The 12,286-nt window shown below is 39.3% G+C and overlaps 1 protein-coding gene across 1 annotated transcript; it reads right to left on the bottom strand.

The window, feature by feature from the left end:
* Positions 1–332: 332 nt before the first annotated feature.
* Positions 333–3,941, bottom strand: LOC124820646 (la protein 1-like). Its single transcript, XM_088107037.1, has 10 exons — positions 3,796–3,941; positions 3,615–3,693; positions 3,380–3,529; positions 2,916–3,055; positions 2,390–2,538; positions 2,043–2,144; positions 1,399–1,963; positions 1,003–1,150; positions 743–821; positions 333–613 (listed from the first exon to the last, which is right to left on the bottom strand). Exons 1-10 carry the CDS (start codon positions 3,844–3,846, stop codon positions 514–516), a joined length of 1,563 nt encoding a protein of 520 aa, XP_087963163.1. The 5' UTR covers positions 3,847–3,941; the 3' UTR covers positions 333–513.
* Positions 3,942–12,286: the final 8,345 nt, after the last annotated feature.

Consider the following 12,286-nt stretch of genomic DNA (forward strand, 5'->3'; position numbering starts at 1 on the left):
CATCTTTATTGAAACCAAACATGTTTTCTGAATATACACACACATACGAAAGGATTTAACTTTTCTTACGATTCCTGACAATTTGTAAGAATTCTCTTCCTAAACATTTCTCCAAAGTGTATTTGGAAAAATTAAGAGAATTCCCCAACCGCCAAGAACTTTCGTATGTTTCACCAGATCAACGGACTAAAATAAGCTTCATCATCAACTGATTACTCTGGAAAAAGCGCAAGTGTGAGAAGCAATATATTTATTTACTCTAAAAATTGTTTTATCCTATCATTGAACACATTATTCTATTCTATGTCATTATGTAAAATATGAACCTCGCAAAAGAAAAATAAATATATATATATATGTATATATAAAAGGAACGTGATAATATAGAAATATGGCAAGTAATGATAATGTTACCATGTAATAACGAAGAACCATAAAAACAAAACTTAGTATATGAGCGGAGAATTCAAGAAGCAGTAAGCTGGTTCGGAACCTTGCTGGTTGATATGGAAATTATGCAGCACCAATTTTCTGAGCCTTATTTGCACGACCAAATCTAGAACCGTTATCTCTAGAGCGTGCATGTTTGCTCCCTCTACCATGCCATCCTCCCCTGCAATGAGAATATAACTAATTTGTGTTCCACCCTTACAAGAGCAACCAATAGAAAAAAGGGAAAAAAAGTCCAAAAAAAAAACAACGGTAAGTAAATTTCAGAGCATAGTTGATTCCAACCACGTACCTTCCTTGCTTATTCTTAAATTCTCGGTGTTTGCCTTGATTACCACGAAGACGGCTCCAGTATTCTTTTTCGGCCTCACCTGAAATCATTATAAAAAAAAAAAAAAAAGACTATCAGCTTATCCAAACCATTCTCACTTTGGTACTAATCTCACCAACTTCTGTACTGATGATGAAAAATAATATTTTAGGCCGTAAACGAAATACAAACAAAAACTAGATAACTGCTTTAGTAACAAAAGAAAATGAAGTAGAACTAACCAGTCACTGGATCTAAAATAGCAATGAAATTCTTTACCACCAAACCGCCCTTTTCTGAAATAACTGCAGCAGCACGAGCTTTCTGAGAAGCTTCCGTTTCTTCAAATCGAATATATCCTGACACTTCTCCAATCTTGAAATCGATGTACTAAACAGAAAACCAAGCACATTTGATCAATTCAGAAAGCTTGTTTATGGCCAATTTTTCAGTAGCAGGACTCTAGCCAGCCATCAAGTTGAGCAAAAAAAACTACAAACAAAGAAGTATCCTCCTTCCAGAAACAGGAAAGTAAACTCCAAAGGGGGTGGGTGCCGAGTTATATCAGACACCAGCAAAATCTTAAACAAACAAGGCAAAAAGCTCTATTAGCTGAAGGAAGGGGGAAAGCCTACTACCTTAACTGTACCAAAGTTTTCGAAGACACTCCTTAAATCCTCACGTGAGACTACATCCATGTTGTCCTTGTAATCAGCAGCAGAAAATTTTTCACCGGCTTGTGGCTTCTTTTCTGCTCTTTCTGTTTCCTTTGTTTCTGTTGTTTCATTCTTTTCTTTGCTTTCAGTTTCCTTTTCTTCTTTCATCTCATTGTTGTCTTGACTTCCAGTTTCCTTGGATTCACTCATCTCATTGTTGATTTGACTTCCAGTTCCATTTGCTTCTTTCATCTGATTGTTGTCTTGACTTCCAGTTTCCTTGGATTCACTCATCTCATTGTTGATTTGACTTCCAGTTCCATTTGCTTCTTTCATCTGATTGTTGTCTTGACTTCCAGTTTCCTTTGCCTCTTTTGTCTCATTGTTTTCTTCATCCACCTTTCGGTCATTTTCTCCAGCAGCAATTTCAGGCTTTTCACCTGTTTTGGGGACAGCACTATTATGTTGATCAGCAACGCTTTGGTCTGACGGAATTTCTTCTGAAATACTCTTTAGTTTGAAGGCAATAATTAAGCCTTTAGGGTAGCTGTTATGAAAATGAATAAAAACTGTAAGTCAGTGTGTATACTTTCCTTTGGGGCAATAAAAAGATTGACAACTTTTACCTTTCTTCTTCATTTGAGTTATTCTGGTGATTTGAACCCAAATGTGGACGAGATTTTTCAAAATCTTCTAATTCTTTTTCCCTCTCTGCATCAAAGTCCTTCCTGAATTGAGTAAATATAAACATTAGATATATCCATATATTATCTGACACAGTATTAATTCATTTCGTTTAACTGTTTCAAATACCAACCAAATTCAGTAATACGACTATAAGTTATAAGCAACAATTCAGTGAATTTGAATTATTGATAAAATGACACCAGGACAATGTGGTACAAAAGAAACATCAGACACATGTTTTAGAATTTAATTAATCTCAGGTAAAGGTACTCTCGAAGGTTCTTACTTGAGTTTTACTTCTAACTCAGCCCCAGCATACACAAATTTCTCTTTCATAACTTTTTCTACTTCTTCATCTGATGAGAATTCAACAAGGGCAGTGCCACAGAAGAACCTTTTGTCTCGCACATGATGGGGAAGCCGAACACTATTAACCTGAAACCACAAAAATAAATCCATAAACTATAAAAAGGAGATCATACAAAGTACTTCGTACTTAAAAACTACCAGCTAAGAAACAGTGTTTCTATACTCATTAAAAGTAACACATAAATCTAAAGCACTCAACATTAAACAAAAAAACATAATGTCATGGTTCATCTCTTAGTGGAGAATAATGTCTTATGACAAGCATTTTGGCAATGATCTCAATTCCCTTTCAAGAGCACCAAAACTTCTTTTATGCAGATTTGACTCCTGTTGACTTGCACCACACGTTGACAAGGCACGAAGAGTAAAACATGGTCCATTTTAGGGAAATGTTTGCATGTTAATCATGATACCGATCACAGACTCCCTGGTGTTATTATTACCTTAGCATATTGACCAAAGAATTTCTCCACATCTTCAAGTTTCAGATCATACTCAAATGGTGATACAGCAAGTGTTCTTATCTCCACCTGCTCAACAACTTCTGGTTTCGGAAGTTCTGTTGTTCTGCCAACTCTTTTCCCTAAAACATAAGAAAAAACGAAAAAGAGAGAGAGAGAGAGAGAGGATATAACTGGTCATTCTTCATCCAACGTAGGAACATTTTCATCCACATGAAAAATACAATGCTCCACTGAAATCATTCAATTGTTCAGCTCACGAAACACGAAGTTCTAAAGTAAGTTTATTTATATGAATGTGCTTTGTAAATTATTCATCCCAATGACCAAAATAAAAACTTAGTAGAAAAAAAAACACAATAGCACATTATTTTGCAGATGTTGATGAACACTTCAAGTAATCAAAACTACAGAAACCCACAAAAAAGGAGGGAAAAGAAACTAACCATCTTCAGAGATCTTGAGTGAAGCCGAATTTCTCAAAGTTTGCGCAACAGCATTCACGATATCTTGGGGCACTCCATCGGGATTCACATCACCCAAACTAAGGTGCTTACGCATCCGATTAAAAGAGCAAATCAGAGCCAAACTAATCACTGTGCGATCACGGTCAAGGCTATTGATTAACACAGTCACACAAAAAAAGAAAATAGCTAATACGAAAATGAAGAAAAAGGATACAGCCATCTTCGCTTTCAGTGATACTCTTCCTCATAAAACCATCGGTGAGAAGGTTGCTGTCGCTGAAATAAAACTCCACCTGATGGAAAAAAAAAGGAAAAAGGTAACTAAAAATTGAATGAACAATGATAGTAGCAAAATTAATGTTGAAATACAAAGCGAGATTGAATACGAGTCGTACTTGTCGTATCACTTTCTTAGTTGTTTCTTCGTCTAACGATTGCGTTGCCATGGATGAGTGCAGAGAGTCACAGAGTAGGAGAGAGGGTTTAGGGTTTTGTTGGTAACTGCCAAGTACCTTCAACTTTGGGCTTGAGTTATGTTATGGTCTAGTTTTGGTAGTTTTAAACAACCACTTTCTGAATTCTGAAATTAAAACGAAATATTAAGCGGGATTATTAAACCATTAGCATCTCCTTTTGTTTTATTTTTATTTGAAATTTTGTAAGCTGAACCATAATGTTTTCGTGATAAATTTTGAAAGAAAATAAAAATTCAGGATTTTGTAAAAATAATTTAATTAACTAAATAATTTAATCAAAATTCTAAATTTTACTCAAAAAAAATAATAATATAAAATTTGTTATATTTTTTTAATTTCTAGAAAAAAAAATTCTCACAGTTTATTAACTTGAATCTCAGTTTATTTTTCTTCCAAATTTTAAATATTTTCTATAATAATTGCAAAAAAGAAATCGGACATATATAAGTGCCATTTTCTAAGTGGAGTTAGTGAGAATTTGTTTTATTAAACCTAAAAAAAAGTAGTTATAAGGATAATTATTTTATTAATCGTATAGAAATCTCCATAAATATATTTTATACTTTCAAACCGAGAGATGCAAGTATTAAATTCTCTTAAAATGTCCACTCTTCTCCTTTATCAGATGTAGATACATCAAATTTTTTGCCGATAAAAGAAAATACATCACAATTTATATTAAAAATAATAGAAATTTTATTTTGGAGTTCGTTGATTTATTAAAATGCATAATATAAAATGTTTTCTGCCTGATAAAATTATTTAAAACACAAAACTAGTCTTTCTCCCGTTATTCTCTCACCCACTATCTTGATCAGTTAGTATTTGTCATAAATCCTACTTCGTGCTTGATCACACACACCTTACTTTCCTGTTATTAATTAATATATGTATAGTGCTCCTGAAAGAATTAAGGCTGAGAGTAAATGTACGAATTTAAGATAATTTTAGAATAAAATGTGTATTTTTTAAGAGATCTAAAAGTGATTGTAAATAAATTTAAAAATAAAGTTTGTAAAAAATTTATGAGAAATTTAACTAATGTAATAGATGAAAAAATGTTTAAATAAATGAAAAAAATAAAAATTATTAAATTACACTTAATTTTAATAGTAATAAAAAATTATATTATGAATAACATATTTTTTATGAAAATTATTTGAAATAGTAAAATTAAAAAGAAAATAATAAATAATTAAAATAAAAAAGAAATGTAAGGACTTGGATTTGAGTCAGCAAAAAGGGGATGACAAGTGGCAAAGGATGAGAGGTTGAGTACTTTAAAATAAAATTACATTAGTTTGGAAACAGTGGGTTTTAACTCATTCCTCTTGTCTGAGAAACCATTCCCCTTCCAGCAAGCTCTCTCCTCCTCCTACATCTTCTCCCTTTCCATCCTTCACACTGAACCATTAAAATCTTGATTAGGTGCTGCCCCAACGATCACAAAGTAGCGGGTGTTGCTCTTAGTCGGTCAATTTTCCCAAATCTGAACCGGTAAGAAAACCCCCTTTCTCATGTGCCCTAGGGTTGTAAGCATGTGATTGAACTTGGTGCATGCAACCCATTTCGTTTTCTTCCATAATCTAGCTTCTATTTGGTGCTAAGATTCGTTTTCTATCATCAATTGATGATTTATAGGTGATTCTAACCTTTTGAAAGTGCAAGCAAGTGGTCTAGGGTTTCTACTTGAGCTTGGTTGTCTACACTAGAGGTAAGGGGAGCTAGTTCTCTTTTTGATTTTACTGTATGACGTGATTACATAATGATTTTCAAATTGGTATGTTGTTGGAAGCATAATTTTGAATTTTGCTAACTTGAAATGCATGTATGAAAGTGTGAGTGCTACGTGAATGTGGTGATTGATGGATGTGAACTGTTTGGGATGATTTTGAGTGATGAATTATGTATGTTGGAACTGTTTTGGTGTGTAAAATTTGTTATGGTGTTGATAGGAAGGAAAATCAAGTGTCTTAGGGTCACTTTTTGGTCATTTTAGAGGAAGTGAGGTAGGGATTTTGAGTAAATGAAGGCTGCAGTGTTCCTGGACTGTTTGGGCAGCCTAGACAAGTCCATTGTGACTTGTTAGAAGCATAACAGTAGTTGAAAACAGGTTCCAAGTAGTGGAATCGAATTTGGGTCCCTAAGTTGTTGAAATTAGTGTTTTGGATGCTGAAAGTGAACTTTAATCACTTAAAAATGGTGGTAGAAATGTTTAGAATCATTTGGATAAGTTTAATTAAGTCTAAAATGAGAATTAAGAGTCTAAGAAGTTGGGAAAAGTGGTTAGAAATGGTTAAGGGAGGTTCTGTTACCATTCTGCAGAGTTCTGAGAATTCTGCAGAATTAAATTCTGCAGAACGCGCAAACTGAGCGTTCGTCCATGGCGGAGCTGAACGCTCGGCCATGCATGTGCTGAGTGACGTTCGGTCAAATGTTGGTTGGATGAACGTTCGGTCTTAGGAGATGATAGTAATAGCGTTCGTCCATGGGAATGTGTTAGTGATTAGCGTTCGTCCTTGTCTGGGGACGTTCGGTCAAAGGTTGGAGTGATTAGCGTTCGTCCTTGTCTGGGGACGTTCGGTCAAAGGTTGGTGTGATTAGCGTTCGTCCTTGTCTGGGGACGTTCGGTCAAAGGTTGGTGTGATTAGCGTTCGTCCTTGTCTGGGGACGTTCGGTCAAATGTTGGGGGATTAGCGTTCGTCCTTGAGCCGGTGTTAGTAATCAGTTAGCGTTCGGTCATGATGAGGCTTGATATTGAAGCGTTCGTCCTAGTTATAACAGCGTTCGTCCAAATTGGGTTCGTCCAAGTGCTTTTGGCGTTCGTCCAAATAGGGATCGTCCAAGATGTTAGGACGTTCGTCCAACAGGGTCCGTCCAAGGACTTTTGGGCGCTCGTCCAAGCAGTTCGTCCAAGCGGTTAGGACGTTCGTCCAAACAGGGTCCGTCCAAGGACTTTTGGGCGCTCGTCCAAGTAGTTCGTCCAATGGTGTTAGGACGTTCGTCCAAACAGTGTCCGCCCAAGGGCTTTTGGACGCTCGTCCAAACAGTGTTCGTCCAGTGATATTTTCTTTTGTGCTTTCTCTCATTCCAGTAAGCTTTGTTAATTAAATATTTCGGTTACAATTTATGAATGCATCTTCATGTGATCCAGATTGGTTGAAAGTGTATGATTATAAGTGGTTTATGATGTACATTGTTGATTCAAAAGGAATATTATGAGATTTAAAATGGTCGGATTAAATCGGAAATTTAGATCTCTCGGTGAGATCAGTTAGTGTATTGAATGAATGTAAGAGGCTTCCATATGGGGGGTTATCCCTAACACTCCAACGGTCTTTCATTCTCACTTAGAGAGGATCGACGCGTGTGGTGGGAGTAGTGGGAGGTCCTAGGGTAGACGCTATCACTGGAGGTCTATTCCGCGGTAACGGATTAGCCTTGTGTATGGTCGGGTGGAACCCCTCGGCAATGGCTTTGCAAAGCAGTAGAGGCCATCACAAGTGCACAACCCGCCCCAGCTCTACATACATTCTATGTCCGGACGTGTCTAGAGTCTTAACATGATAGGATACTTGTCTTGATGAGTGTTATTAAATAAATGCTTATGTTTATGATGACTTATGTGTATGGATATTCTGGTAAATGCTAGATTGGTTGAAAATGAATTGTATGATTGTTTGAGATCTAGCTCACCGTTGCATTTGTGTGTGTTGCATGTGTTTGATTTCCCTCTTGCGATGATCATCCAATCCTTTGGATGTGAGCAGTAGGTGATGATGTACCCTTGGAGCAAGCGTTGGAGAATGAGGAAGACCCAGCTCCTAGTGCTTAGGATTTCTTCTAGCTATGATGTTCAATAGCTTTTTATTTTGAAAAACTTCTAGCCTTCATTTTAGCATGATCTGTATTTTGGAGAATTATGAGCTTGTACTTATATTTTAAAGTTTTCCAGTCAGACTTGGATAACTGTACTCCTAATTCCATCTATTGCGTACTCCTAACTGTTTCTATTATTATAATTGATGCATTCTACGTATATACTTTGTTATATATTTTGGGATGTCACATTTATGGTATCAGAGCAGTTTTTATCCTTAAAGAACCTGTAGGGTGTGTGCATCCTTTGTTTGTGCTTATGTGCCTTAATTGTACGGAAGCATTCTAAATTCTTGAGTAAGACTAATTGTTTTACTCTCTGCTCTTAAACAGAATATGGCACCTAGGCTTCCTCCTCCTCCCCCACAGGCCGATCCGTCTGACTCTAATCAGATGCTGAATGAGGTGCTGCAAGCATTACAGCAACAGAATGCTAATTTGGTGCAACAGAATACCATTGCACTACAAAACCTGGAAGCTGCTAGGATGTCGGCTGAGAATGCTAGAGTGGCATCTGAGAACACTCAAAGACAGCTCATTGAAGTGTTGACTAGCGGCAGGGCCACTCCAGGTGCTTCTTCCTCTGCTACTCCTGCCCAGGAGTGGAGTCTGGAGAGTTTTCTCCAACATCATCCAGCCCGATTCACTGGGAAATGTAGCCCTGATGAAGCAGACCATTGGTTTAGGGACATGGAGAGAATCTATGAGGCTAAGGGGTGTCCTGATGAGAGGAAGCTGGCCTACACTCAATATCTGTTGACCGGGGAAGCTGGCCACTGGTGGAGCAGTACACGGTTGATCTTGGAGGGAGCTAGAACCCCTGTCACATGGGACTTATTTAAGAGGAAGTTCTATAGGGAATACTTCCCTGACACTCTTAGATATGCTAAGGAAGTGGAGTTTTTGGAGCTAGTGCAGGGGAATATGTCGGTATCTGAGTATACTGACCGCTTCAAACATCTTCTTAGATTTAACACCATGACAGTGGATGAAGAGTGGCAATGCCGCAAGTTTGAAAACGGGTTGCGTGGCGACATCAAGCTCTTGGTGAGAGGTCATCGTCTGAGGGAGTTTCCAGCTCTTGTGGAGATGGCTAGGGATATGGAGAAGACAAAGAAAGAAGCTGAGGGATACTCGAGCCGTCAGGCCCAGCCCCTGAGGGTTGGGGGACCAGCCATGTCTAGAGGCGGGTCCAGTTCCAGGAAGACACCATACTCCAGATCTTCTTCTTCTCGTAGTTCTGGAGGATCTTCTCAGCCTTCCGTTCAGCCGAGCCAGTCCTCATCTCAGAGTGGCGTGAGATGCTATGGATGTGGCGGTTCGCACTACTTGTCTTCATGTCCCCAGAGGACTAATTTTCGGAGGTGCAACCGATGCCACAAGGAGGGCCACTATGAGCGTGATTGCCCTATGGGAAGGAGAGCTACTTCCCAGCCACAGCATGCAGGGAGATCTCAGCACAGAGGTGGCATCAGACCTCAGGCCACTGGACGTGTTTATGCACTGACAGGGACAGAAGCAGCTAGCTCAGGTGATTTGATTTTCGGTACATGTGTATTGGGTGGTAGATCTTGCATGGTGTTGTTTGACTCTGGAGCGACACACTCATTTGTGTCTGAGACTTGTGCTAGAGAGTTGGGGTTACCAGTGAGAGAGCTACAGTATGACTTGACTGTATCTACTCCTACTTCTGGGATAGTGAAGACATCTACAGTTTGTGTTAGATGTTCAGTAGTGGTTGAGGGGCGTCAGTACAAGGTAAACTTGATATGTTTGCCTTTGCAGGGTTTGGATGTCATCCTAGGGATGGATTGGCTGTCTATCAATCGTATTCTCATTGATTGTGGAGAGAAGAAGCTAGTATTTCCCAATGAGGAGGATTACACACCTCTGACTCTTGGTGTGTTGAGGCAAGACCTAATAGAAGGTGCATGTTGTTTCCTGATACTATCACACATGGAAGTAAAGCAAGGAGATGCTGACGTAGACCTCTCGGTAGTCAGTGAATTTCTTGATGTGTTTCCTGAGGAGATTCCTGGCTTACCTCCTCCAAGAGAGGTAGAGTTTTCTATAGACCTTGTATCTGGAGCAGGGCCTATCTCTATAGCCCCATATCGCATGGCGCCAGCCGAATTGGCCGAATTGAAAAAGCAGATTGAAGAGTTGTTGGAGAAACAGTTCATCCGGCCTAGTGTTTCTCCTTGGGGTGCGCCGGTATTACTGGTAAAGAAGAAGGATGGCAGTTCGAGATTGTGTGTGGATTACAGGCAACTTAACAAATTAACCATCAAGAATAAGTACCCTTTGCCTAGAATTGATGATCTGATGGACCAGCTACATGGGGCAGTTGTGTTTTCCAAGATTGATCTACGGTCCGGCTATCACCAAATATTAGTTAAGGCTGATGATGTTCAGAAGACAGCCTTTAGATCCAGATATGGCCATTACGAGTATGTGGTCATGCCCTTTGGTGTGACTAATGCCCCTGCCATATTCATGGATTACATGAATAGGATTTTTCGACCTTTCCTAGATAAATTCGTTGTCGTCTTCATAGATGACATTCTAATATATTCTAAGAGTGAAGAAGAACACGCCGATCATCTTAGAACAGTGCTGAGGATATTGAGAGAAAGAAAGTTGTATGCCAAGCTCTCAAAATGTGAGTTCTGGATGAGAGAAGTGCAGTTCCTTGGTCATATTATATCAGCTGATGGGATTTCTGTAGATCCGGCCAAGGTTCAAGCCGTGTTGCAATGGGAAAGACCAAAGTCAGTCACTGAGGTCAGAAGCTTTGTTGGGTTAGCAGGCTACTACCGTCGCTTCATTGAAGATTTCTCTAAGATTGTAGCCCCTTTGACACAGCTAACTAGGAAAGACACTCCATTTGCATGGACAGACCGTTGTGAGGCTAGCTTTCAGGAGTTGAAGCAGAGATTGACTAGCGCTCCAGTATTGGCCATTCCTGACACAGGTAAACCTTTTGAGGTTTTCTGTGATGCTTCCTATCAGGGATTAGGATGTGTCTTGATGCAAGAAAGAAGAGTTGTTGCATATGCCTCAAGACAACTAAAGATTCATGAGAGAAACTACCCTACACATGACCTGGAATTAGCTGCAGTGGTGTTTGCTCTCAAGATATGGAGACATTATTTGTATGGAGCTCAATTTCAGGTGTTCAGTGATCACAAGAGCCTGAAGTATCTCTTTGATCAGAAGGAGCTTAATATGAGACAGAGAAGGTGGATGGAATTCTTGAAGGATTACGATTTTGACCTTCTTTATCATCCCGGGAAGGCAAATGTAGTTGCTGATGCCTTAAGCAGAAAGTCAGTACATGTTTCTGCATTGATGGTTAAAGAGTTGGAGCTAGTTGAGAGCTTCAGTGATTTAAAGCTGGATGTAGAATTTGAACCTGATGGCATTAGATGTTGCAAATTGGTTATATCAAGTAGTATCTTTGAAAGAATTAAGGAGGGACAACTAGTAGACCCCGAGCTTCAGAAGTCAAGGGCTTTAATTGGTAAAGAACAAGGAAAAGATTTTAACACTGGGACAGACGGTCTTCTACGATTCAGAGGAAGAACATGTATACCAAATGATGGAGAGCTGAAAAGAGTGATTTTAGAAGAAGGACATCGCAGTCGTTTTAGCATGCATCCCGGCATGACTAAAATGTACCAGGACCTCAAGGAGTCATTTTGGTGGTCAGGAATGAAAAGTGATATAGCTAAATTTGTTTCCTCTTGCCTTACCTGTCAGAAGGCTAAGATAGAACACCAGAGGCCAGGTGGTATGTTACAACAACCTGAGGTTCCTGAGTGGAAATGGGACAGCATTGCCATGGATTTCGTAACCCATTTGCCACACACTGTCAGAAAGCATGATGCCATCTGGGTAATAGTTGATAGATTGACCAAGAGTGCCCACTTCTTAGCAATTAATTTGAAGATGTCTATGCAGAAGTTAGCTCAGTTGTACATCAAGGAAATAGTTAGATTGCATGGTGTGCCTTCCAGCATCATATCGGACAGAGACCCCCGCTTCACTTCGCGTTTCTGGCAGACTTTACAGAATGAGATGGGCAGTAAACTCCAGATGAGTTCTGCTTACCATCCTCAGACTGATGGTCAGTCAGAACGGACTATACAGTCATTGGAGGATTTGCTTAGGACGTGTGTACTTGATCATCTGGGAGTCTGGGATGAAGTGCTACCATTGGTGGAGTTCACATATAATAACAGCTTTCAAACCAGTATTGGAATGGCACCGTTCGAAGCTCTGTATGGGAGGCGCTGCAGGACACCTTTATGCTGGTTCCAGGATGGGGAGTTTGTGTTGGCTGGGCCAGAAATAGTGCAACAAACGACTGAGAAAGTGAGAGTAATTCAAGAGAGAATGAGAGCCTCACAGAGTAGGCAGAAATCATATGCTGACAGGAGACGCAGGCCTTTGGAGTTCGAGGCCGATGACCATGTGTTTATTCGTGTGACACCTACTACTGGAGTAGGGAGGGCTATCCGTGCTAAGA

Source organism: Vigna umbellata, chromosome 2 (assembly GCF_029865625.1).
Source record: "Vigna umbellata cultivar VRB3 chromosome 2, Vumbellata_1.0, whole genome shotgun sequence".
NCBI lineage: Eukaryota > Viridiplantae > Streptophyta > Magnoliopsida > Fabales > Fabaceae > Vigna > Vigna umbellata.